Below are 25307 nucleotides of genomic sequence, written 5' to 3'. Positions count from 1 at the left end.
TGGCAGGGGGGCTTTGGTCCCCTGGCATGCGGACCTCTCAGGCTGTTTGCACTGTAGCAGCCACTCCCTCCAGAGTGGGTCCAAGAGCAAGGGGCGACCACGACAGAAGCTGCGCTGTCTTATATGACCTAACCTCTCGTATGACACGCCATCACTTCTGCTGTATTCAGTTGGTCACCCAGCCCTGGCACAACATGGGAAGGGATTACACAGGGTGTGAACACGAGGAGGTGGGGGACACTGGGAGGTCCTCATTTTTTTTCTCCTAGAAGCCCAAGAGACTTTTCTTTATATCTGCCAGCCACAATTGTGTCACATGCCCGTACCTAAACCAGTCACTCATGAGGGGTTTGGGACCACCATTTTCAGCTCATTACAATCATGATTCACGCCTGGGCCTGGGATCTATCTCTAACGAAGCACAGAGATGGGGGGTGGGAGGATCCAGGAGGAAGATGGCCACCTGAACGAAATCATTTGTGTTCGGGCAATGGGAATGGATGTTGCATAGGCAACTCAGTGTCCGTGACACTCACCTGCTAATCTGTAAACTCCATGAGAACAGAGGCTACGTCTTTTCCTGTACTGGATCCCTAGCATGTAGTCCACTGCCTGGAACCATATGTGTTAAGTGGATGAATTCGTGACAAGATGGAGACTACAGGCAGGAGGTCTAGGACTGGTACCTAGGGGTGGATATCGCCAGGCCCTGGCTCCTAAAGTTCTGAGAATGCAGGAGGCACCTGCTCCCACCCACCGCCAGCCCCAAGGATAGACAGGACTGGCAGAATTATTCTCACTTTATTTCTGGAGAAGTTTGATCAGATGCAATAACACTGATTCCAGGCGAGGGCAGGGGGCATGGGTACCCCTAAAGCAACCAGTATTCTGTGGCCCAAGGTGCCCCCCCCAGCCCCAGCCCTGGGTTCCCCCTCAGTTACAGTTAAATAGAGAGAGGAAGATCACCCCAGGGAGTCTTGGGAGGGTCTGCCTCCTGCACCCGCCCCCTCCACGCAGAGGAGTCTGAGCACAAGCTATTTACAGTATTCACATCCACTGTACCCCACCAAACCAAGGCAAATACTACAGGCGGCCCTTCCCCAAGGGAGGTGGCCAGAGAGGCTGTGAGTGTATGTGTGTGTATGGGAGGGGGGTGTCCGCACGTGCGAGCACACGAATGCACTGAGGGGCAGGGCCTGGCTCCAGCCAAAGAGACATCAGTCTATAAGGTGCAGATTAAAAATAACAGAGGACCCACCCCAAGGGGCCCAGGCCACTTCCGGCTTTGTTCTGTCTCTTTCTCTTCCAGACGTCCTGGTAGATGATGCAGAGGAGCCCTCATAGCTATGCCTGGATCCAAGGCGACCCCTTAAAGGACTTCTGAGGGAAAAGCAGGAGGGGAAACAGTCAAGGCAAACCAGGCCTCCTAGCCCAGATGTCTGGGGGTCCTCAGGGAGGAGCGCGAGAGGGCCTGGGGCAGAGCTGGAAGAAAGGGCAGGGCTGGGGAGTCTGAGGAAGGCTGCCGGGAGAAAAGTCAGGGATCCCTACCTGTGACCTGTGGGGGCTGTACCACAGCTTTCTTGAGGAAAGCTTCTGCCTCAGCGAAGGGCAGGAGTGCCTCTGGCGTTCGGCCCAGGCTCTTGTCCCCAGAGGGCCCCTTAGGGGAGAAGCCATTCTCCTGGTGTGCAGGGAGAGGCTGCAGGCCGTTCACCAGGGATCCTGGTGACTCTTTGCTTGGCAGGCTGTGGATGCAGGGCCAACACTCAGGCACCTCCCACCCCAGGACCACTCGGGCACCCCACAGCCCCAGTGTCATCCTGCCTCCCTGCCCAGGGCCCCCAGGATCCAGATCATAGCAGATACCTCCACTGAGGCTCCTGGGGGGCCAGCTCCTCTTTCTGCACTGCCTCCTTCTGCAGCCCTGAGGGCCGAGCCTCCCCGGCTTTCACAGGGTCTATCACAGGGAAGGAATGCCCATCAGTTAGGGGCTGGGGAGAGCAGGAAGTTTGAGGATGGGTGGCCGAGGGGACAGAGATGAGAGGAACAGGGCATTTACCTGGGCTGAAATTGTTGGCTTTTGCCTCCTTTCTGTCCAGCTTCTGCTTTGAATTGGAAGAGCAGTCAGACTCAAGGGATATCTGGCCCCAAGGGACTGAGGTGCTGAATTCGCTTTCCCGGCCCAGACCCTGAGGGCGCCCCACCCCCAACCTCTTTTCCTAAACCCACCGCCCTCCTCCGCCGCTGCCAGCACTGCCTTTGGGGAATCCTGACCTTGGTTTCAGCAGCTTCTGACTTCCGAGTCCTCTTCATGATCTCCTCCAGACGCTGTTGGGACGCCCCACATCAGTTAGACCCAAGTGCTGCCCTATTCCTAAACCTCCCACCAGCCAGCCCCTCGTCCTGTCAGGGCCCTTCCAGCTCATACCAGTCCTTTCCAGGCAAGGAACCAGAACTCACCCCACCTGCTTCTTGGTCTACCCTTTACGAGCCCAAGGCAGGGCCCACTCCCCCAGCCTCCACTATCCCAGTAACTGAAGCCAGAACCCAGCACAGAGCATGGCCCCGCCCACATAAGCACACAGCACGGCTCTGCAGACCTTTTTGCGCTCTTGCCGCTCCTGCTCCTCCCGCTGGAAGTGCTTTTCCCGCTCCAGACGCTGCCGCTCCGCTTCTTCCCGGGACCGAGCTTCAGCCTCTTCTTTCTGCCCAAGGTTCCCGCGAGCTTTAAGCAGCTGGACTCCAGCCTTCCCTCCGGGCCAGCCCCCCAGCCCGCCACCAGGAGGCGCCCACACCCAGCCCCGCACCGCCCGCCCGCCAGCCGGCCGGCCCGCGGGGGCACCTGCTTCTGCAGCCGTTCCTGCTCCTCCTGCTCTGCTTGCGCCTTCTCTCGGGCCTCCTGCTCCTCCCGCCTCCGGGCCTCCGCCTCCCTCTCGGCCCGAGCCTCGGCCTCCCGCGCCAGCTGCTCTTCTCGCATGCGCCTGGGGGACAGAGGAAACTCGGGTTCCGTCCTGCGCTTCTTTCACAGCCTCCATAAGGGCCCCTTCAGTCCCCATGGGTTGCCTCACTTGTCCCTTTCTGCTTGCAGCCGCCGCTCCTGTTCCTCGCGCTCCCGCTGCTCCCGTGCTTGGCGCCGCTTCTCAGCCAGGAGTCGAGTGGCCTCTTCTCGGTCTGTGGTGCCCGCCATGGGTTTGCTAGGGGTCGCTGGTGGAGCAGGGGCTGGGGGCGAGGTCGGGACAGCAGCATCTGGAGTGGGATCCAGGACCAGGAGTCAGCACATACCAGCTCAGGCACCTCCATCACCACTGCATGCCCCTGCTTCCTGGACCTCAGGGAGACCCACCCACCCAACTTCTGCCGTCAACTCAGAGTGGTGTGGTTCTCCTCTCTGGCCTGTGTTCTGGGCCTAGGCCTGCTGAGGGCAAGAGCCTCCTCTGCCTGTCTGCCAACACCCAGTCCCCAGGCACCCCTGGGCCCATATCTCTGACCACCTCGGCCTCACAGACAAAGTTGGCTCCCCTGGCAACCCACCTGCAGGGATGTCGGCTGTGGGCTGCTCCTTCTGGGGCTGGGCTGGGGTGGGGGAGGGCACAGGTGAGGGAGCTGGTGAGGCAGGGGCTGCTGGCTCCTTCTCGTCACCGGTCTTGCCCTTGTTCTGGTTCTTGTCCACAGGGCCCGCCGAACTGAGGCTCTCCTTTGCCTCGTCCTTCCTCCGAACCCGCCCCTTGGGTGATGCAGTGGTGCCCCGAGGGGACGGTGGTTTGGGGGGCAGAGCGTGGCCTGGCCCTGGGCTGGGGCAGGGGGAGGCAGGCCTGTGCCAGGATGTGGAGGGAGAGGATGGCCGAGCCTTGCCTTTGGGACTGAGAGAAAAGGAAAAGTTAGGCCCTGAGCACAGCAGCCACACACTTACACACCCTCTGAGCATGTCATTTCCTCAGGGAAGTATGCCCCTCTCCCCACAGGGCTGGCTCAGCCCTGCCCACCTTATATGCTCTCACAGGACCAGATTATTTCCTTTTAGAGCATATCCCAGTTCGTGATCACATCCTCATTTGTGAGTCTTTGATTGCTGTCTGTCTCACCAATAGCCAGGAAGATAGAAAAGAGCAAGAACCAGCCCTGGTTTGGCTCATCAACGTGTCTTCAGCCCTCAGAACAGTACCTGGCGGGTCCAGTTCATTCATTCAGCAGGTATTTGTTGACTGCTTACCAAATGCCAGGCACTGTTCTAGGTGCTACTGTACTTCAGTCATCCAAACACTCGTACAAAACAGAATAAATCTGCCCTCAAAGAGCTTTCATTTTCACTTTAGGAGTGGGTGCCCAACAAATATTTGTGAATGGATGGATGGATGGATGGATGGATGGATGGCCTGGTGATGTGCAGGCAGCACTGTGCGCGCCCACCTGAGCTCAGCGTTGCCGGCAGAGAGGCGCGGGCGCGGAGACGCAGGCAGTGACTGGCGCTTCTTGAGGCTGCGCTCCCGGGCCAGGGCACTCTTCTCCTTCTCATTTTCCCGCTCCTTGTCCTTCTTCTCCTTTTTCTGCACCTGATAAGGAGGGGGAAGGAGAGCGGGGAGCAGAAGTTGACGGCGCCGCGCTCCCCCGGCCCGGCCGGCTCCCTGCCCCACCCCTGCGTGCCGTCCACTCACCGGCGAGGCTTCAGGCCGGCGGCGGACCTGGGCCGGGCTGCCCCCGGCGCTGGGCTTGCGGCGCTCCCCGCGCTCCCCAGCTGGGGCGCAGCGGTGCACGCTTCGGGGGGCGCTGCTCGGCGGCGTGAGGGGGCTGGCGGAGGCCGAGCGCGGGCACACGGGCACGGCTGCAGAGGGATGAGTGCGGTCGGGGCGCGGCCCACGAGCGAATCTGGCCCCTGTCCCGCCCCTCGTGGGGGCTCTCCCAGGGCCGCTGCCCCTACCCTGATCCCGGCCGTTGCGGGGCAGTGTGACCGCACTGCGACTCCGTGCCAGGAAGGAGAGGGTGGGTGTCATCAGACGGTCCACGATGCTGCTCTCCCACGCGCTGAGCTGCAGGCTGCGATCTAGAGGGAGAATGCCAGAAGCGGGTTACCGCTGGGGGTCGCAGCAGGGAGGCAGAAGCGCAGGGAACTGTCAGGTGCCATCCCCCTGCTAGGCGGAGAGGCTTCCCCAGGACCCTCACCCCAGTCCGGTGGAGCCACATTTGTCTGCCCTGGGGCCTGACCTTCACTGCAGACCCAGGCAACAAGATGCTTCCCAGGGCAATGCCCTGCATGGCTTGAGGGCCCCCTCTACCACTTTCCCTAGGTGACAGACCCTGCCCACTCCTGCGTCCCACTGTAGCACCCTGCACCTCCTGTTATCAGAGGGCTGGCTGGGGTTGCATGGCTCCATGGATGGGGGACAGTGAGGGTCCTTGTGCTCCTGACTGAGGGGTGTCCCATGCCAGAGAGAGACTGCTAGGGGGCTTGGCTGGCCTGGGCCACCCTGCTCTGTCCCCTCAGCTGCTGGGTTATTTTTAAGCCTCAGTCAGGTGGAGTTGGTACAGCAGCTGATTTGGTTGCTAGGCAACAGAACAACCAAATAAAAGCTGGAGAAACTTATAAATAACTCCTACCATGGCCCCTTCACATGTGAGCACCAGGGCATGGTAGGAACACAGGGGCCATGCCACCCTAGTTGCCCACAACTCTGGAGCCAGCTGAGGCCATGGCTAGGGCTCTGAAGGCAGAGAGGGCGGGGTCGTTTGGGCCCCCCAGGGTAGAGCCAGAATAAGGGGCCCGCTCTGCACACACAGCACCCAGGCTAGTCTGGTACTTGGGGGCAAGGCCACCTGCCTAAGGCGGGCCTAGGCCAGCTGGCTGTGGTTGGAGATGAGGCTGCCTGCCCATTCCCACTCTCCACCCCTACCCCCAACACCACCCCCACCCCCACCTCCACCTGCTCTTGAGGCCCCAGCCAGGCCTGCTGTCTGCTGGGACACTGCTCTTTGTCTCTGTTCTCCTCCCCTGCAGGGCACATCTCTGTCCTCAGGGTCCAGACCCATACACCCGGCTCTCCTGAGGGGTGCAGAGCCCTGGGTGGGGTAGAATGGGGATGGAGACCTGGAGTATGTGAGGGCTCCTGGGATCTGGGGTTCTTGCTGAGCTCTGGAAGAGGCTTGGTGGGGGCTACAAGGGGCTCTGGAGGGAGGAGGGCTGGGCCTTCTCTTACTTCTACTGGGGGAGTTCCAGAGCGTGGCAGAGGACTTTGAGAGCCGCTTGTTGATTATAGAGTCCACGTGTTTAGGCAGGTTTACTGCCGACACGGAGCACCTGCTCCCACCTGGAGGGGAAAAGACACGGCATTAGGGCCGGGCCGGACAGGAGCCAGGGGGGCACTGAGGCCTTCCATGCAGGATGCTCCGCGGGCAGGGTGGGAGAGGGAAGAGTGGGCAGGCTAGGAAGGGGAGGAGAAGGCGGACTTGGCTCTGGGAGGAGGGGATGGGGGATAGGTGACCAGAGACAACCTGGATTGGGGGAGCCAATGGAGAAGGAACAGAGGAAGGGGACGGAGCAGAACTAGAGAAACTATAGCCTTCCTGGCCAGGAAGCCATTCCCTGGGGCTGGGCGCTGCAACCCCTCCCCCACAGCCACCCGGTGTCGGCGCTTGCTGGCACTGCCCTGCCAAGGCGCTATGGCTACCACACCCACGTACCGGGACAAATGCAGACATTCCTAAACAGAAGAACCCCGAGTCACAGTCACTCGCACAAATCCACACGTTCACACGGGCACACAAAGACAAAGACATGCAGGGGCGTGTAGAGTGAAAGGTACACTTCCACATGCACATGTGTGTGCAGACATGCACAGATACAGAAACACAAACACGGACAGATAGTGGGTCGGACCCAGATGCACACAGGCACAAACACATCGAAGCAACTGAATCACGGTATTCGTAACAGCTAACGTTTGTTGGATGCTTACCATGTACCAGGCACTGTGCTGGGCACCACACACATGTTACCTCACTTGATCCTCCCAAACATCTACCTACAACCTCGGAGGCAAGTAGTATCGTTATCCCCATCTTACAGGCGAAGAAAGTGACATCGAGATGTTAGAGGTCACACCGCAAGTGCCAGAGCTGGGATCCTAACCCAGTTCCGTCTGACTTGGGAGCCCTCACTGAGGTTCACAAGGCCAAAAAGACACCAAGGCAAACAAACAGATGCATATTTTGACATACAACACACACATATCCACGAGCACATACACCAGAAGGTCCACAGCTGGAAATACTGAACTCTGCTGTTACATAAAGACATTCAAACACGGTGGTACATACATGCCAGCAAAGAATGAGACCCCAATCCTGATGGCCCGACATGAAGAAAACTCAGAAACACAAATCTGCCTCCCAAGACAGGTACACAAGGGGGTGGTAGTTTTCTTAAATACCCAGTGTCTGCAAGGCATTCGAGTGTTCTTTTCTGTATCATCAACCGATAGTAATAATGGGAGCAAAGAAGGCTAATCTAAAGTGACAGAGGTTTGAAGAGCAAACCAACTGAAGAGAATTCACCTCTGACTTGATAGCAGAAGTCCTCGGGAAGGGACAATTTGGTTTACAAGTTCATTCGAGAAGACACAGGTCGTGTGAAGCAAGGCATACCTGCTGCAGGGTGCTGCCAGCCCCTGGCACCAACGCTGGTCCCTGTCCCCACTCGTCAGGCCCCAGCCCCACCCACCCACTCACTAGGCCCTCCAGCCCACTCACTGGTCTTATGTCCTGGGGAGCTGTGGTGCAGGGCTCCTGCCCAGGACCAGCGCTGCTGCCGGATTTCGGCCCATGTCTTCTTCACTGACCTCTGGATGGCTGCTTCGTAGCGCTCCTGGTGGGGAGAGGGGAGAGGAGAGAGGTCTGGGCTCAGAATCATCCATCATACCTGGGAGAAAGGCCCCTTCTCTCGCCTGTGACAAAGCCTCCCCCACCCAAGAAGTTTTCCCTGACTCATTGCAGGTAACCAAGGTTACTGAATGCTTGCTATGATTAAAGGCCATTTGTAACAGATCCCTTCCAACTTGTTCTTGGGGAGCTTTTCACTGTTCTTGAGTCATTTCCTGGATGTATGAGCTGTTTCTCTGAGGATGGGATGGGACTTCCCCTGCCCTGGGGCTCCCAGGGAGGGCCGTGTCCCCCCTGGCACTGAGGGTCCTGACCTTGGGACTATGTTTTCCCATTAGCCTGAGGGTCCCCTGGCAAGACCGGGCCACCTTTTCCTTCCTTTCCTCACCAGTGCACAAGCCAGGGCGCTCCTCATGTCCAGTGCACACTCACATAGACACGCCTCTGCATACACGCACACACGGGACACACACACAGACACTCGCACTGACAGCATACGGTTACAGGTGCCCACCCCAGCATGCACAGAACCAAGCGCGTCTGCGGCCGCACGGGTGCCCAGATCGTGCGCTCAGGGACATGACGGCAGATACGAACACAGACATTACCGTGTGGGCACGGATGACACAGAGGCATGAACACGGATGTGTGGACACACACACACGTGCACACAGGCCATGCGTGCCCGGCCAGAAGTCAGCACGCACGCACCTTGTTTTTCTCCAGCTTCTGCCGCTGCCGCTCCTCGAGGGCCGCGCGGCGTTGCTCGGCTTTGAGCCTCTGCTCCTCCAGCCTCCGGCGGCGCTCCTGGAGCTGCTTCTCCCGCAACGCCTTGGCCTTCTCCTCCTTCTCCAGCCACACTGCTTTCTTGGCCGCTGTGGGAAAGGAGCCCCGGGGGGGGGGGGGGGGGGGGGGGGGGGGGTTTGAGGTTCTGCTGCAGTCAGGCCAAGCCTGTCTCCTCCAACTGGGTGGCCTTCCCGGTTACTGTGTCCCCGGGTGGGTCTTTCTCCTGCCTGCTTGGGAGGGGAGATGCCTCTGCCCCCAGGCTCCCCCCCCCCCCCCCCCCCCCCACCAAACTGAAGGGCTTTCTGAAGGCAGGCTCAGGTCTCAGAAGCAAGATTTCCCTGATGGAAGGTCTCTTTCTCCCCCATTGGCCTCACGGTCTCTCAGTGCTAAAGGAGAAATGAGTTCCTTAGGGCCTGTCTGCCTTTGGAGCTGCTGGACATATTTTCATGAATTGTGATTAAGAGCACGGGACTGAGGGCGGCCTGGGTGGCTCGGTTGGTTAAGCTTCCAACTCTTTTTTTTTTTTTTTTTTTTAACGTTTATTCATTTTAGAGACAGAGAGAGACAGAGCATCAATGGGGGAAGGTCAGAGAGAGAGGAAGACACAGAATCTGAAACAGGCTCCAGGCTCTGAGCTGTCAGCACAGAGCCCGACGCGGGGCTCGAACTCACAGACCGCGAGATCATGACCTGAGCCGAAGTCGGTTGCCCAACCGACTGAGCCACCCAGGCTCCCCTAAGCTTCCAACTCTTAATTCCAGCTCAGGTCACATGATCTCACAGTCGTGAGATCAAGCCCCATGTAGGGCTCTATGCCTACCACATGGAGCCTCCTTCGGATTCTTTCTCTCCCTCTCTCTCTGCCCCTTCCCCCACCTCTCAAAATGAATAAATTAAAAAAAAAAAAGAGCACGGGATTGAGGGTGAGGTCAGGCTTCTGGGTCTGAATATCAGGTATTCTACTAGTCGTGCAGCTGAGGAAAATGATTTCACCTCTCTGAGCCTCTGTTTTCCCATCCTCAGGAAGGGTCGAGAGACCCATTGAGATAATGAGATAATGCACGTACTGCTCTTAGCACAGTGCCCGTAATGAAGCATTCAGAAGTGTTAGCGCTGTGGATAAGAGGCTGATGGGGAGGATGGTGGGGATGATGACGCTTCCCCAACACTCACCCAGGTACTTGGCGCGTTCTTCTCGCCGCTCCTTTGCCAGCTTGTGTCTCTCTCCTGCCTTCTTTACATCTTAGACAAGGGAATGAGAACAGACTTAGGTCAGAGGCTCCTCCGAAATGGGGAGTCAGCCTCAGGGCCCTCCCCCAGGCCTCATCCCCATCTTGTTCCCCATCTCCTCCTGGGCCCAGGAGATTCCGTCCAGTGGCATCATCCGTGCCTGGAAGCCCGAGCCAAGGAGTTGGGCCCAGGACTGGGCACATCATACATACCTTGCTTGGTGGGAGGGCTGTCAGAGGCTTGCACCGCCGTCGGGGATGGCTGGCTGCTCCTTCGAGGAGGTCTGGAATCCCGGGGGCCTGTGGCTGGTGGGGTGGGTCCCCTGCTCTTCCCTTCTGAGAAAGGGGATTCTTCCTGCTGGGGGGCTGATCTAGGCCCCACTGGCCCTGTGGGGCTCTCTGGTTCCAGTGGGAGCTGCTTAGAGCTAGCGGCATTCTTCATGGCAGGTGGGGTGTCTGGGGGAGTGTCAGGGACCAGGGTTGACATCGGTGGTGGTGGCGGCGGTGGGGAGGGGTCACCTTCAGGAGAAGGTCTTGGCTCTGGGGGGGTCCTGGCTGCCACAGCTGGAAGACCAACACAAGAGAAGAGAGAGAGTGAGATAGCACAGCCGTGCCCTCAGTCCAACACGGAGCTCTCTCCCTCGTCCAAGTGACTCCTCATTCATTCACGCAACATGTTTATTGAGTTCCTTCTGTGTACCAGGCCCTGGTCCAGATACTAATGATATCGTGCTGAGAAAACAGCCATGGTCCCTGCCTCCGTGGAACCTACCTTCTAGCAGGTAGACAGATAAATAGCTAGGCAATTACAGCATAGAATAAGTAAGTACTATGTCGGAGGGTAACCCAGCAGAGATGGTTAACCTGCATTTAGGGGGCTTCCTGAAGAAGTAACAACCAAGCCAAGAGCTAAAGGGTGACCTGGAGTTGGCAAAGCAAAGGGGAGAGGGTTCTGGCAAAGAAAAGAGTATTTGCAAAGGAGCAGGAGGGAGCAGGGTGTACTGGAAAAACTAAGAGAAAGTTGGTAGCACTTGTTGGTGCACCAAATGGTCACATCTGCCTCCCGCCTCTTTCTGCTTCACTTTGGGGTCATGGTGCCCAACCCAAGGCCTGGTACACAGAAGTGCCAGTGCTGGGCACAGGGGACTGGCCAAGAGGAAGGCCATGAGTCTGGGCACAAGTGGGAGGCCATGTTGCTAAAGCCCCAATGTGGGGGCGGGGCAACCAGCTACTTTCACTTTGTAATCTTTTTTTCCTTTCCCAAACACACATAGATTTCTTCTTTTAAGATAATAATATTTCAGGGCGGCTCAGTCGGTTGAGCGTCTGACTTCAGCTCAGGTCATGATCTTGCAATCCGTGAGTTTGAGCCCCGCTTCGGGTTCTGTGCTGACAGCTCAGAGCCTGGAGCCTACTTCAGATTCTGTGTCTCTCTCTCTCTCTCTCTCTCTCTCTCTCTCTCTGCCCCTCCCCTGCTCATGCTGTGTGTGTTTCTTTCTTTCAAAAATAAATTAACATTCGGGGCGCCTGGGTGGCGCAGTCGGTTAAGCATCTGACTTCAGCCAGGTCACGATCTCGCGGTCCGTGAGTTCGAGCCCCGCGTCGGGCTCTGGGCTGATGGCTCGGAGCCTGGAGCCTGTTTCCGATTCTGTGTCTCCCTCTCTCTCTGCCCCTCCCCCGTTCATGCTCTGTCTCTCTCTGTCCCAAAAATAAATAAACGTTGAAAAAAAAATTAAAAAAAAAATAAATAAATTAACATTAAAATAAAAATTTTTTTGAGACAATAATATTTCAAGATCCCTGCAAAAGACAGCACAGTGCCAAGTAAGGAAGCCACATGATTTGGTACGTACGTGGATATGCACACATGTGAGCACATGCATGTTATGGAGAGTTGAGAGACAGGTTTTGGAATCAGTCAGATGAAGGCCCAATTCTGATCTTACCACCCCAACACAGGAAAGGAGGGCATGCTTCCCCAGCAGGTAACCTTGGGGAAGCCACTCAACCTCTTTAAGTCTCTTGTTTTCCTATCTGTGAAATGGGGATAATGAGCCCAAGCTAGTAGGGATATCAGTGAAGCACCTGGCATGATTCACGTGCCAGCAAACACTTCCTGCCCTTTCCCTGTGGGTCACCTAAAGCTCTGCAAAAAGTCCTGTTGACATCTGCTGCTACCCTCTGAGCGCTGAAGGGAACAAAGGGATACAGCCACTGAACCTGGGCTTAGAGAGCAGGGAGCACGGGAAGGTGAGTCTAAGGAAGCATTTTTCGCTCTTACCAGAGCAAACTACCAGACTAAGTGCTCTCCTCTGGGAAATCTGGCCCTCTCGGGAGGTGGCAAACTCCCCATCTCTGTGGGTGACAATGTGTGTGTAGGGAGAGGACACTCCCAAGGAGTCACGTTTGGGACTGTGGGTACCTTTTCCAGGGAGACAGGTATCCAGTGACTGAATGTGAGCTCTGAAGGCAGACTATCTGAATGTGAATTCTGGCTTCCCCATTAACTGTGTGACCTTGGGCTAGTTACACACCCTCTCTGTGCCACAGTTCCTGTGGGGATAGTACCTACCTCGCAAGATTGTGATTTTAGTGCTAACGATAACCTTTTAACAGTTACGTATATTTTAAGAGCTTCCTATATTCAAAGCAGTTTACAGATACTCGTTTTAGTCCTTACTGAAAATACTTAGGCAGGAGACACTATAAATATCTTTTTTACGGATGGGAAAAAGCAAAGCAATTTGAGGTCACTCAGCTGGTAAGTGAAGGAGTCTGGACTTGAACCCGGCACCTGTCACCAGGGTCCGTGCTCTCAGCAATCACAGCCTCCTGTCTCTGTTTAAGGCAGTACGAAGTAGTATGTGTTATGCGACCAAATCTGAGGATCACAGTTTTCCCCTCATTCCTTCCCTTGTAGCTTCCTAGGCTCAGGCGAGAGCCCCGGCAGAGGCCCTGTGTCCCTAAGGGCCCATAAAAGTCTGCCAGCCTCTAGGCCCCGTGACGGCCCACCCAGCTTTCCCCACACCAGCTTCGGAAGGCTGCCTGGCCACCATTAGTCTACTTCCCAGCCACCCACAAACTCCTTTCCAACCCCAGTGGGCAAGAAAATTAGCAGCTATCACTCAGTGCTTACTGCATCCCAGGGACTAAGCTAGCCCTCTGCATCCCTATCCTGCATCCTTATATGAGCTCTGAGAGGTAGAGATTCTTACCCCCGTTATACAGATGAGACAGTCAAAGCTTACCCCACCAAGTGATTTGCCCAGGGTCATAGAAATAGCATGTGGCATGGGAATGCAAGCTCGTGCAGCCACTCTGGAAAACAGGATGGAGGTTCCTCAAAAAATTAAAAATAGAACTACCCTACGACCCAGCAATTGCACTACTAGGCATTTATCCAAGGGATACAGGTGTGCTGTTTCGAAGGGGCACATGCACCCCCATGTTTATAGCAGCACTATCCACAATAGCCAAAGTATAGAAAGAGCCCAAATGTCCATCGATGGATGAATGGATAAAGAAGATGTGGTATATATATATACAATGGAGTATCACTCGGCAATCAAAAAGAATGAAATCTTGCCATTTGCAACTATGTGGATGGAACTGGATGCTAAGTGAAATTAGTCAGTCAGAGAAAGACAAAAATCATATGACTTCACTCATATGAGGACTTTAAGAGACAAAACAGATGAACATAAGGGAAGGGAAGCAAAAATAATGTAAAAACAGGGAGGGGGACCAAACATAAGAGACTCAAATATGGAGAACAAACAGAGGGTTACTAGAGGGGTGGGGGAGGGGGGATGGGCTAAATGGGTAAGGGGCATTAAGGAATCTACTCCTGAAATCGTTGTTGTACTATATGCTAATTTGGATGTAAATTGAAAAAATAAAATAAAATAAAATAAAATAAAATAAAAAAGAAAAATAGTGTGTGGCAGAGGCGGGATTTGAACCCAGGGCCATCTGGAGCCAAAAAGCTTAGGTGTGTGAAGTACTCAGCTTGAAGGCTGAGGGTGAGGCCTGTTTACTGTCATTCTTCTAGCATCTGTGCGTGCTATGGGTGTTGCAAGGAAAACTGGTGGGTGGATGTTTGTCTACACCTAGGCAAATCACACCCACCAGGCAAGACAGTGAATCTCCAACTAGGTCCTGAGTAGCCGGGTGCAGCTTGGGAGGAGGTGGAGGGATGAGGCCTGGGAGGACCGGCCCTCAAGCGTCAGATGCAGTGGAGTAGAAAGATCCTAGGCTTCAGAGTCAAATAGGCCTGGGTGGGAAATCCCAGCTCTGCTGTGGGACCTGGGGCAAGCCCTGAGCCTGTCTGAGCTGCAGTTTCCCCACCGAGATGTTGGTTCCAACAGCGAGTGGGTACATCATCTCGGGCACCTGGCAGGGGCTCAAGAAACGGCACCTGCCCAGAAGACCCTGTCCACTTCTCCCAAATCTCTGCTACAAGAGTCTGCTTGGGTCAGGCCTTCACCCCTGCTGCTCCATGACACTGCTCTTCTCGAGGCCACCAATGACCTCCACACTGTGAAAGCAGCAGCCGTTTCTCAGTCCTCGGTTTGCTAACCTGTGGGCTGCATTTGACACAGACAATCCCTCGCTGCTCCTTGAACACTTTCTGCACCGGGCTGTGGAGACAACACACTCTTCCTGGCGTTCCTTCTACCTTGCTAGCCATTGACTCCTCAGTCCCTTTTGCAGATCCGTCTTTAATTGCCTAACCTCTTAGCGCCCGGTGCCCCGGGGCTCAGTGGAGGAGTTCATCTCTTTTCCATCTGCATGTACTCCCTTGGTGACCTCATCCAGACTCATGGCTTTAAATACCATTGCTCTGCTGATGACAACCGAGTTTGTATCTCCAGCCCAGACCTCTCCCTTGAGTTCCAGTTTCGCTCATACAACTCCCTATTTGACACCCCTGCATGTCTTACAGATACCTCGGCTTTAACACATTCCCACCTGAGCTCCCGATCTTCCCCCCAGAACCCTGCTCCTCCCCGTTTTCCCCATCTCAGCCAAGGGCAACGCCATCCTCCCAGTCTGTCAGACCAAAAATCTTGGGAGTCATTGTAGAGTCTTTTCTTATCTCACATCCCACATCTAATCTCTCAGTAAATCTTTCTGGCTCTGTGTGCAAAGTATGTTCTGAATCCAATCACTTCTCACCATCTCCACTTCTATCATCTTGGTTCAGCCCCTGTCATCCCCTATAAAGACTCCCTGCTGGGGTGCCTGTCTGGCTCAGCGGCAGGGCTTGCAACTTGATCTCAGGGTTGTAAGTTCAAGCCCCATGTTGGGTGGAGAGATTGATTTAAAAAATAAAATCTTTTCAAAAAAAATTTTTTTTAACGTTTATTCATTTTTGAGACAGAGAGAGACAGAGCATGAATGGGGGAAGGTCAGAGAGAGAGGGAGACACAGAATCTGAAACAGGCTCCAGGCTCTGAGCTGTCAGCACAGAGCCCGACGCGGGGCTCGAACTCACGGACCACGAGATCGTGACCTGAGCCGAAGTCGGACGCCCAACCGACTGAGCCACCCAGGCGCCCCTAAAAAATAAAATCTTAAAAATAAAATTAAATAAATAAAGACTCCCTACTGCCATTCTTTGTTCCCCTTTCATCTTTTCTCAACACAGCAGCAGAGTGATTCCGTTTAAAAATAAGTTAGATCAGGGGCGCCTGGGTGGCTCAGTTAGTTAAGCGTCTGACTTCAGCTCAGGTCGCGATCTTGTGGGTTCCTGAGTTTGAGCTCTGCATCGGGCTCTCTGCTGTCAGTACAGAGCCCACTTCAGATCCTCTGTCTCCCTCTCTGCCCCTTACCCCCTACACACATGCATGCGTACATGCTATCTCTCTCTCTCCCTCAGACATAAATGCACATTAAAAAAAAATTTTTTTTAAGTTAGAGCAAGTCAATCCCTTGCTCTAAGGATTTGGAGGATTTGTCAAAATCCTCCAAAGACACCTCATCTCGTGGGGAGGAAAAAACAAAGGCCTTACAACGACCTCTGAGAATGTCAGGATTCCCCTCTCCGGCCCATTACCTCTTGGGCCCATCCATCTCCTCCTCCTCTCCCTGCCCCCTGCTCAGTCTATTCCAGCCACTGTTCCAGGCACTCCCCTGCTGCAGGGCTATGCACTTGCTGTGCTCTCTGCTGAGAATTCTCTGCCCCCAGATTCAGCGTGTCTCACTCCCTCCTCTCCTTCATGCCCTTACTTCAATGTCACTTCTCACTTACACGCTCCCTGACCCTATTTAAAATTACAAACTGCAGGGGCGCCTGGGTGGCGCAGTTGGTTAAGCGTCCGACTTCAGCCAGGTCACGATCTTGCGGTCCGTGAGTTCGAGCCCTGCGTCAGGCTCTGGGCTGATGGCATCAGGCTCTGGGCTGATGGCTCGGAGCCTGTTTCCGATTCTGTGTCTCCCTCTCTCTCGATGCCCCTCCCCCGTTCATGCTCTGTCTCTCTCTGTCCCAAAAATAAATAAAAAACGTTGAAAAAAAAAATTAAAAAAAAAATTACAAACTGCAATAGAAGTCTCCTTCCCCTCTCCAATGGTACATTTTCTTCCCAACACTATTTTTCTCTCAAGTATTAACACCATTGTAACACTGTCTCCCATCTCTAGAAGATAACCTCCATGAGGGCACACGTGTGTGTCTGTTTTGTTAGCTGTTCTAGCCCTAAGACCAACAGGGCCGGCACATAGGTGCTCCACAACTATCTGTTGAATGAAATAATCAACAGACTCCACCGTGGCTGATATCAGCATCTCTCTTACCTGGATGACTACAACGTCTTCCCACTGCTCTCCCCACCACCCGTTTTCACTCTGCTCTCTACTGAGCAGCCAGAGTAATTGTTTCCAAATGTGAATCTGATCACGGTACTTTTAGACACCCGAAACCTCCCAGTGGCTTCTCATTGCTCTAAAGATAAAAACAGAATTCTTGAGTGCAAACTACAAGTGTGGCATAGTCTGAAGTCCCTGTCCCCATCTCCCGCACCTCTTAAATCTCTTCTGCATGTTCCCCACTTGCTTTCTGTGCTCCTCCGACACTCACCTTCTGATTCTGGTAACCATTCATACTCCCTCCTGCCACAGGGACTTTGCATATGCTCTTTCTACACTTATTTTTTTAAGTGTTTTATTTATTTTTGAGAGAGAGAGAGAGAGAGAGATGGAGCATGAGTCAGGGAGGGGAGGGGAGGAGGGAGACAGGCTCCAGGCTCTGAGCTGTCAGCACAGAGCCTGACACGGGGCTCGAACTCACGAACCATGAGATCATGACCTGAGCCGAAGTTGCACGTTTAACCGACTGAGCCACCCAGGAGCCCCTGACCTTTTCTTGGTTAAACCTCATTTGGCCTCCAGATCTCAGCTCAGACACCATTTCCTCAGGGAAGCCTTCCCTGGCTTCTCTGACCAGGACAAATTCCTTCATGGCTTCGTGTGCCTCTTGTTTGGAGCACTGTGACTAATACAACTTCAAACTTCTTTGTGGGCCTCTCTTGTTATTGTCAGCCTCCCCTTAGACTGGGAGGAAGCCCGACAAGGGCTAGGCCATGTCTGGTTTGCTCACTGCCGCACCAGTAACAGCCACCAGAGTGCCAAGTACAAGGAGACACAGTCATGAGATGCTGCTGAACGAGAATAAAATGCCATACCAGAAAGCCACCCTGGCCTAACGCAGTGCAAAAGAAGGAGATTTTTACTCTAATAAAGAGTAAATCCAGGGCGCCTGGCTAGCCCAGTCGGAAGAGCATGCAGCTCCTGATCTCAGGGTTGTGAGTTTGAGCTCCACGTTTGGTGTAGAGATTACTTAAAGTAAATTAATTACATTAAAAAAAAAAAAAAAGGAGGCCAATAATTAAAAATAAATAAATAAATAAATAAAGGAGTACCTGTTCAGGAGCCAAAACAACAACAATAACAAAAAACAAAACAAACAAAAAAAAACACACAAGAAACAAAAACAAACAGAAAAGGAGTAAATCCACGTGGCAGTTTATTGCAAAGGGATAAACACTTGAAGGGAAGCAAAACAACGCCATCTCAGTTGCATTTGGGCAGCTTCCCGGACGAGGCACTCAGGTAGAAGTTAAAAATAATAATGAGCGTTTGACTCCCGCAGCTCAACAAGAAAGACTTCTCAAGAGGGGCGCCTGGGTGGCTCAGTCGGTTAAGCGTCCGACTTCAGCTCAGGCCATGATCTCATGGTTCCTGAGTTTGAGCCCCACGTCAGGCTCTGTGCTGACAGCTCAGAGCCTGGAGCTGCTTCGGATTCTGTGTCTCCCTCTCCTTCTGCCCCTCTTGTGCTCTGTCTCTCTGTTTCTCTCTCGAAAATAAATACGCATTAAAAAAAAAATTTAAGAAAGACTTCTCGAGAGGCAAACAGGACATTTGGATCTCTTCTTTTGACCTGGTGGACTATTGACCCCAAATACAAATATTTTCCTCAGAAGTATGCCAACACTGACGAAATGCCACTGGGACAGGGTTACCCAGAACAAATCATAGTAAGCCAAATAAATTATTTGGTAGGTTATCTATACGGTATGGTTAAACCGATTTCTGATTATTGCCACTTTCACTCATCAAACGTGATCCTTCGGCCATCGCACTTTATTTTTGGCCTGGGTCAAATTGTGAGGTTTTAGCTACTGTTAGTTTTATTTTGCTTTGCTGATATTTACTAGAAGTATTTGCTAAGAACTGGATAAGAGACAGATAGTTTGTATTTATTTCTTGGCACAAAGAGCACCAGCAGGGCAAAGGTGTAGGAGCTGATCACAGGGTCACAGAAAGTCTTATCTTCTCAAGAGCCCAAGAGGGACCGCACGTGGGGTCTGCAGAAAGATCCGGGCCAAGTCTCTCAGAGGGTGTGTCCCATGTCTCGGGGTGCCTGCTTACGCCCCATCTCCACCCTCTGGGAGCTGGCAGTCCCTTTCCTCTGGTCCTTCCCTCCTTCATACCAACAACTGCTGCTGGGCCAAATATTCCTCTCACAACGCTGATAACTCAGTCTGGCTCTTCTTTTTGCCTGCTGCCCCTGTCCCTGCCAGCCTGGGAGATCAGGGAGAGAAGGGACTGGGTCATACGCCTTCTTCCAGCCCAGGGCCTCACATAGGACCTGCCGGCACAGAGCAGGGGTTCTGTGTCTGTTTAATGAACACACGGATGGATAAACGCATGGACGGGATGGGGGTACTGTGGAAAGCCACCTAGCCAGCACAGAGTCAAACCCCCAAGCTGCTCCAAAGCCTCGCCTCTCTGAACCCTAAAGGTCCTGCTCATACCGGAGCCCTGTGTGCGCCCTGCCGGCAACTAAGCCCAGGAAGGGAAACAAGCTAAGGTACTGAAGCTCTACCGTACGCCAGATACTTTCCCTCATCTCATTTCATCCTTATGACAGCTCTAAAAGGAAAGTTCTATGGATGGCCCCCCTTTCACAGGTGAGAAAACTTACTCAGACAAGTTCAGTGAATTACTCATGTCAGCATCAGAGGTAGGATTTGAACCCAAGGCTATCTGATGACAGAACCCTTATGTCACAGTGTTTCTGGTAGGCGTCACATCACCCCTCCTTGAGGTTCCTGCCTGTTCCCTGAAGAAGGAAGTGATTCGGTGGTTCCCCCAGGGAGGTTCCCCCCAAGATGGTGAAGGGTGCAGGTGCGGCAAGTAGGCACTGAGCTCAGAGGGCAGGAATGCAGGATAAGGCAGGCTCCTGCCCAGGCTGGCCACCAGGAGGCAGGAAGTGAGGCACCTGGGCAGGAGATGGGGGGAGAGTGGCCTTCCTCCAGGGGCCAGGGCAAAGGAGTGCCCAGAGGAGAGCTAGCAGACGGGGGTGCATGGACAGCACCCCTGGGTGGGGAGCATGGGGAGGCAGAGAGAGGAAGCAAGACAGAGATGGGCACCTGTAGCCAGAGCCTTCCGGCTCTCACAGCAGCTCCTCGGGTGGCAGACAAATGAAGATGGCAAGGCCAACAGAGGGGCAAAGACCCATAGAGACAGAATACATACCACAGAGAGAGAGAGAGAGAGAGAGAGAGAGAGAGAGAGACTCAGACAAAGTGAACGGAGCCTGAACAATGGTGAGAGACAGAACACATTCTTTTCTCCCTTCTCTCTCTCTCCCTCCTATATACACAGGAGTCAGACCTAGTGGGATTTGGAACTCGACAGACACACAGACACACACACGGAGCCAGGCATCCCTCTGAGGCACAGATGAAGCCTCAGAGACCCACACAGCACTCAGAGACACAGTGTTCCCGGCACACGTATACAGCCCCATTCCAGGTCGCTTCTGCCCTGCCCCTTCTGGGCACTCCTTTACCCGGGCCAGGGGAAAGTCCTGTCAACACCAGCAATAGCTAATGCTGTGTCAGGCACAGCTAAACTCTTTAAACGCATCAGTCCCTTTCTTCTTTACCACAATCCTACGAAGCAGATGTTATTACCCCATTTGACAAATGAAGAAATAGATTCAGAGAGATTAAGACACTTGCTTAAATCACACAGCTGGTGAGTAGCAAAGCTGGGATTTGGGCCCGAATCGGCATGACAGTCTGTACCTTCACTCAAAGGGGTACAGCCCCCTGGGTTTCCCCTCCTGGAAAGATCTGATCTGGGAGGATGGGGCAGGGGAAGGCAGGAAGGACAAACTCTGCCTAATTGCCGGGCTGGGACAGAGGGGACCCTTAGGGGGCAGCATTACTCCCGGCCAGTGTAGAGCTGAGCCAGCTCAGAGAGCGGGGCAGCCTGCTCCAGCAGTCCTCAGGACCTGGGCCACAGGCCCTTAGCGGCAGGGCACTGGGGCCAGGCCTTGGGCCTCTGTGGATGATAAAGCCGGGATCACAACTGAGACCGCAGATCTGAAGGAGCTCTCTGGCCTGGTTGGCGGCCATTGTTCCCAGCCTCCAATCAGGAGCACCCACTTCCTGTTATTTTAGGCGGCAGGAAATGACCCCATCCCGCAGCTCAGGCCCCACCACGGGTCCTCCCTCAGCCTCAGCAGGGCTGCCCGGGCTGGGGCCTACATGCTCAGGGCAGGGGCCTGGGGATGGCCTGCTGGCTGCACTGTCCCCACTGCCTGGGTCCAGGGCCTCCTTCTGAGCTGACTTACTCAGACTCCAACCGGGCAAGATGCACAGGGGACCCAGGGCTCTGCTGGCTCTACTATGCCTACCAGAGAATGGATCATGGGGTCCCTAAGACCAAGATGCCAAGATGCCAAGATCAGTCATGCAAGGGAAGCATGTCAGACTCTATCACTGGCTGGCTCAGCCACGGTAGTTCAGTCTTGAGGTTTGGTGCAGAGGCTTTAGAGCCAGATGGACCTGGGTTCAAATCCTGCCTCTGTCAGTTCCTAGCTGTGGGACTTTAGGCAAGTGACTTTCCTCTCTGATCCTCATCTGTAAAAGGAGGATAACATCAGGCCCTACCCAAGGATTGTTTTGAGGATCAAATGAGACAATGCACATGACAGGCAAAGCATCATGCCTGGCACAGAGAAGGCCCTTAATAAATAGGAGGCTGGAGATAAGTTGGACTTATCCCTCGTAAGAGCCTGAATCTCCTCCTATTGGTGAGGAGCACTGATGGAGGTAGCAATACCACGCTATCTACCCCCTACGGTGCTCTCTGCTCCCCTCAGGGCAGAGCTGCAGCTGAGGGGTGGTGGAGGAGATGCTGAAGGCTGTGCCCCGGGGTGCCAGGCAGCGCTACCACAGCCAACAAAGCTGCATTATCTGGGCCTGGCTCCTTGGCTCCCTCACTTGTCCCAAGGCCCAGTGGGGAACCAAGGACATGGCTCCCTGCTGCTTGCGGCCTAACTTCCAGCCTTGGTAGACCCGAGACCTGCCCTGGCCGCTCTCAAGTGCCGCCACTCCAGTCAGGGCCCTGCTTTCAGCTCATTCCCCCTCCCTCGGCCCTGCCCCACCAACAGCTGATGCCCATCCTGAGGGAAAGAGGGAGTAAACTGGCCTGATGCCCCTTCCTCCTCGTTTGCATATGCGTGACTGCACATCAGGGGCTCATTAGAGGCCTCATTTACTGGGCCCAGTGGCCCAAGCAGGGACGAAGCTGTCAGTGAGAGGCACCAGCTAGGCTGGCTGCTATATGTAGAGACAGCTTGTTGTGTCAGTCTCGCTAACTTCTACTCATCCTTTTAGGTCCACTTCAAATGCCTCCTCCTCTGTGAAGCCTTCCACAAGTAGAGCCCACTGACCATTGTATCACCCTTATACCTGGGTTCCCCTACAGTGAACACATCGCCTTCCGTCACTGGGTCAGGAGCTCCCAGAGGCTAGTGACTCTGTCTGATTCACTTCTCTGCCATCTGCATAGCCAGCACATGGCAGGCATCACTATGTTGTGCTAGATGACTGTCTGCACGCACCTCCTGGGTCTCTCTCCTGCTTCCACGGCCCTACCTCAAGCACAGGGACCCTCTGTCCCCCCGATACACCCTGGCTCGTGTGTATCTAGAACTCCCCTCTCCCTGGCCCTCTGTCCCATACTGACCTCCTGAAATTCTAATTAATCACACCTCCTCCTCAGGCCTCCAAAGGAATTAAAGACAATAAACAAAAGAAACAAACAGTTAGAGTTTATTGAGCACTAACTATGTGCCAGGGCTAAGTGTGTCATATGTTCATCTGATTTAATGATCCCAATATCTCCATGAGATAATTTCTGGCGCTATTCTCATTTTATAGATGGGAAAATTTAAGACTCGGGTTAAGCAACTTACCTGAGGCCGCACAGCAGTAAGTAATGAAGGGGAAACTTAAACTGTTTGATTCCAGAGTCTACATTCTTAAGCAAACCAGCTCCCAATTCCTGTCCTCACCTCCCCCATATTTTGTACCTCCCTGTTGGCACCAGTTCTGATGAGCATAACCACAATAATGGTAATAATACTGTATTGCGGGCGTCTCTGTGCCAGGTTCCTTTAGTACATCATCTCTAACCCTCACATTAACCCCACAAGGTTTGATAACATGACCTCCATTTTCCAGGGGCATAAACTGTGGCTGGAGGAGGCAAGTCACTTGCTCCAGTCCGCACCTGTCCCCTACTCCATGTTGCCTCCTAGTAATGCTCAGGGTGCAAAGGGCACTCAAAGATGGCTGGGATCGTGCCATGTGCCATTCAGTGTCGCAGCCCCATGCCTCAAACTTGACAGGGTACGTGCCACGGGCACCACCTTTAGTGCCCTTGGCTTATAGGGGGTTCCTGTCACCTTCACCTTCTCTGTGTGTAGGGATCAGCCACCAGCCTGATCTAGGTTCTCCTGTGACTCTGTCTAGGTCCTGTGTATAGAAGAGTCTTCCCAACCCAGGACCCTGCATGCAGGCCCCCTCAGGCCTGGCGGTATAGCCAAGCATGTCCCCCTCCATGCCCTCATATTCAGTCCTGGCATCCCACCCAAGTGCCCTGATTCTAAACTAGACACTCACTCAGGCCCTCATCTGCAGCCCAGTAATCAGGCCCATTCAGGCCCCAATGTACACATCAGTGCCTGCGCCCCTCTGATGCAGACAGCCAATAAGCAGATGAAATGGATCCAGTCTAGGACTCCCTGGGTGTCCCCTCTCAGGCTCAGGAGAGACAAGACTGACCCAAGTGCCACTGTTCCAGCACAGGCTACAAACTTCCTCGACCACAACAGTCTGATAGCCCCCTCCCCCACCTGCGCCTTCCAGCTCCCACACCCACACGGTCCCCTGGAAGCACCCACGCTGGCATGGGGAGGAGCCCACCCACAGCCAAGCTGTGCCGCCTCCTCTTGGGCTCTCCGCACCCACAGACACTGTTTCATGCTGGGCCTACGCCGCAGGGGTCAGGGAGGTGGCAGGGATTAGGCTCTAGGACTCTATGGAGGTGTGAGGTTGGGGCCGCCTCCCCCCTGAGTCAGTGGGAACGGAACTTGGGTCCTCAGTAATCATGTTCTTCCCTCCCCTTCCAGGAAGAAAGAGAAAGAGAAATCCCTCCCTCCGACACCAGGCCCAACCAGAAACCTGTCCCCACCCCCTCATCAGCTGCTCCCAGATCCGAATGGGATTTGCAGAAGTCCAGGGCACTGGTGGTTGGTGGGGTGAGGGGAGGGGAGGGTAGCTTTGATGGTCTGGGGCCTGGAGTGTGTGTAGGGGGGCGGGGGTAGGCATCCAGAGCCTCAGGCTGAGTGAGGAATGATGTGGCAGGTCCCGGGAGTGCGGCCTTGAGCCTTCACCTCATTCTCGAGAGAGACTCAGGCCTAAAGAGGGTAGGAAGGAGGGTGGCCGGATACGCAGATTTACTTCTGTCCCCTTCCTCCCCAAATCGGGCTGGGTGGGCTCCGGAGTAGGCCAGGCTGCAGAGGAGGCGGCCCACCTCCCAGCTCCCGCCCTCGCCCCAAACAATGCCGCCTCCCCCTCCCCCTCGTCTTTATCCGGCGGGTTACTTGGCAGCCGCAGCTAGAGACCTCCCCCTGCCCTCCCCTCCACTCCCGGCCGGCCCGCAGCAGCAACAGGCCCTTTGCGCGGCAGCTGGAGGGATGGGGTGGGGGCGAGGTCTGGGCCAGGGCCTGGGCGTCGCGGGGCGCCAGGGCCTAAGTTTCGGTATGCAGGGCTCCAGGCCTGAGAATCTGGACCCCCAACACACACATTCAGGCTGGGGTCACACTTCCCCACCTGGGATGAAGTGGGGGATAGACGTCCCAGCTCAATTGAAAAGGATCATCAGGGCCTGGGGTGGGTCGGGGAGGGGGTGCAGGAGGAGAAACCGAGGTGGCACTGGGTCGGGGCAGAAGGGTCTCTCCAGCAACTCGGGCGCGGGGTCCTCGCGGAGCCCGCCGCCCAGTGCGTCCCAGCGCCCAGAGTGGGGGAGGGGGCAGCTGTCAGAGGATGCGTCGGTGGCCCCGAGCCGCCGCCGCTGCAGCCTTTATTTTTAAACTTCCAAGTGGTCAGAGGGCGCGGCGGGGGAGGGGTCTCCGCCCAGCGGGTTGGCCTTCTCCTCGGCCTTCCCGAGGCCCCGCGACCTCCCCCCATCTCTCCGGTGCGTGGATCCCGGCATACCTGGGGGTGCGCCCGCACCCGGCTCTGCATGTGAGCCGCTCTCCATGGCTGTGGCGTCACTGGGGGTCTTGGGGGTCTCAGCGGCGGCGGCGGCGGCGGCCAGCGGCCAGGACAGGGGTCCCGCGGTGCATCACGCCCGGCCCGGCCCGGCGGGCAAGACTCGGAGGCGGGGGCGCTCCGGGGAAGGTCGGGGCTGGCTCGGCTGGTGGCCTGCGAGGCTCGGAGTCGCCGGGCGCCCAGTGGCTGTCGGATCCGGCAGCGATCCCTCTCCCTGCCCGGCGCCGGCCCAGTCCCGGCCGCGGCCCAACCCTATTGTACCGCCGGGGCTGGGCCTGGCCTCCCCGCTGGC

General features: G+C 55.1%; 1 protein-coding gene across 4 annotated transcripts; it reads right to left on the bottom strand.

Annotated features, from left to right (window-relative positions):
- Positions 1–782: 782 nt before the first annotated feature.
- Positions 783–25307, bottom strand: MAP7D1 (MAP7 domain containing 1). 4 transcript variants are annotated; one of them, XM_045035549.1, is made up of 18 exons: positions 24959–25305; positions 10095–10445; positions 9826–9894; positions 8578–8741; positions 7738–7852; positions 6186–6296; positions 4913–5035; positions 4650–4816; positions 4405–4547; positions 3529–3857; positions 3066–3243; positions 2840–2978; positions 2598–2702; positions 2272–2325; positions 2057–2099; positions 1864–1954; positions 1549–1742; positions 783–1380 (listed from the first exon to the last, which is right to left on the bottom strand). In XM_045035549.1, the coding sequence occupies exons 1-18, from the start codon at positions 25002–25004 to the stop codon at positions 1370–1372; spliced, it is 2433 nt and encodes an 810-aa protein (XP_044891484.1). In that variant the 5' UTR covers positions 25005–25305; the 3' UTR covers positions 783–1369. The 4 variants fall into 4 exon arrangements, with proteins under 4 accessions (XP_044891484.1, XP_044891483.1, XP_044891486.1 ...); XM_045035548.1 differs by having other exon boundaries at positions 4650–5035; positions 24959–25307; XM_045035551.1 differs by lacking the exon at positions 6186–6296.

Source organism: Felis catus, chromosome C1 (genome assembly GCF_018350175.1).
Source record: "Felis catus isolate Fca126 chromosome C1, F.catus_Fca126_mat1.0, whole genome shotgun sequence".
Lineage (NCBI taxonomy): Eukaryota > Metazoa > Chordata > Mammalia > Carnivora > Felidae > Felis > Felis catus.
Note: the sequence above shows the minus strand (reverse complement) of the source record. Positions and strands in the feature narration are given on the sequence as shown.

Bases quoted from the DNA above. Each gene is read 5' to 3' on its own strand.
- MAP7D1 (XM_045035548.1), bottom strand. From the start codon at position 25,004: ATGGAGAGCGGCTCACATGCAGAGCCGGGTGCGGGCGCACCCCCAG. The intron at 6,297-7,737 runs GTGAGTGGGCTG...TTTCCCCTCCAG, and splicing joins CTCCCCAGGACATAAGACCA to GTGGGAGCAGGTGCTCCGTG. The intron at 3,244-3,528 runs GTGGGTTGCCAG...ATCCCACTCCAG, and splicing joins CACAGCCGACATCCCTGCAG to ATGCTGCTGTCCCGACCTCG.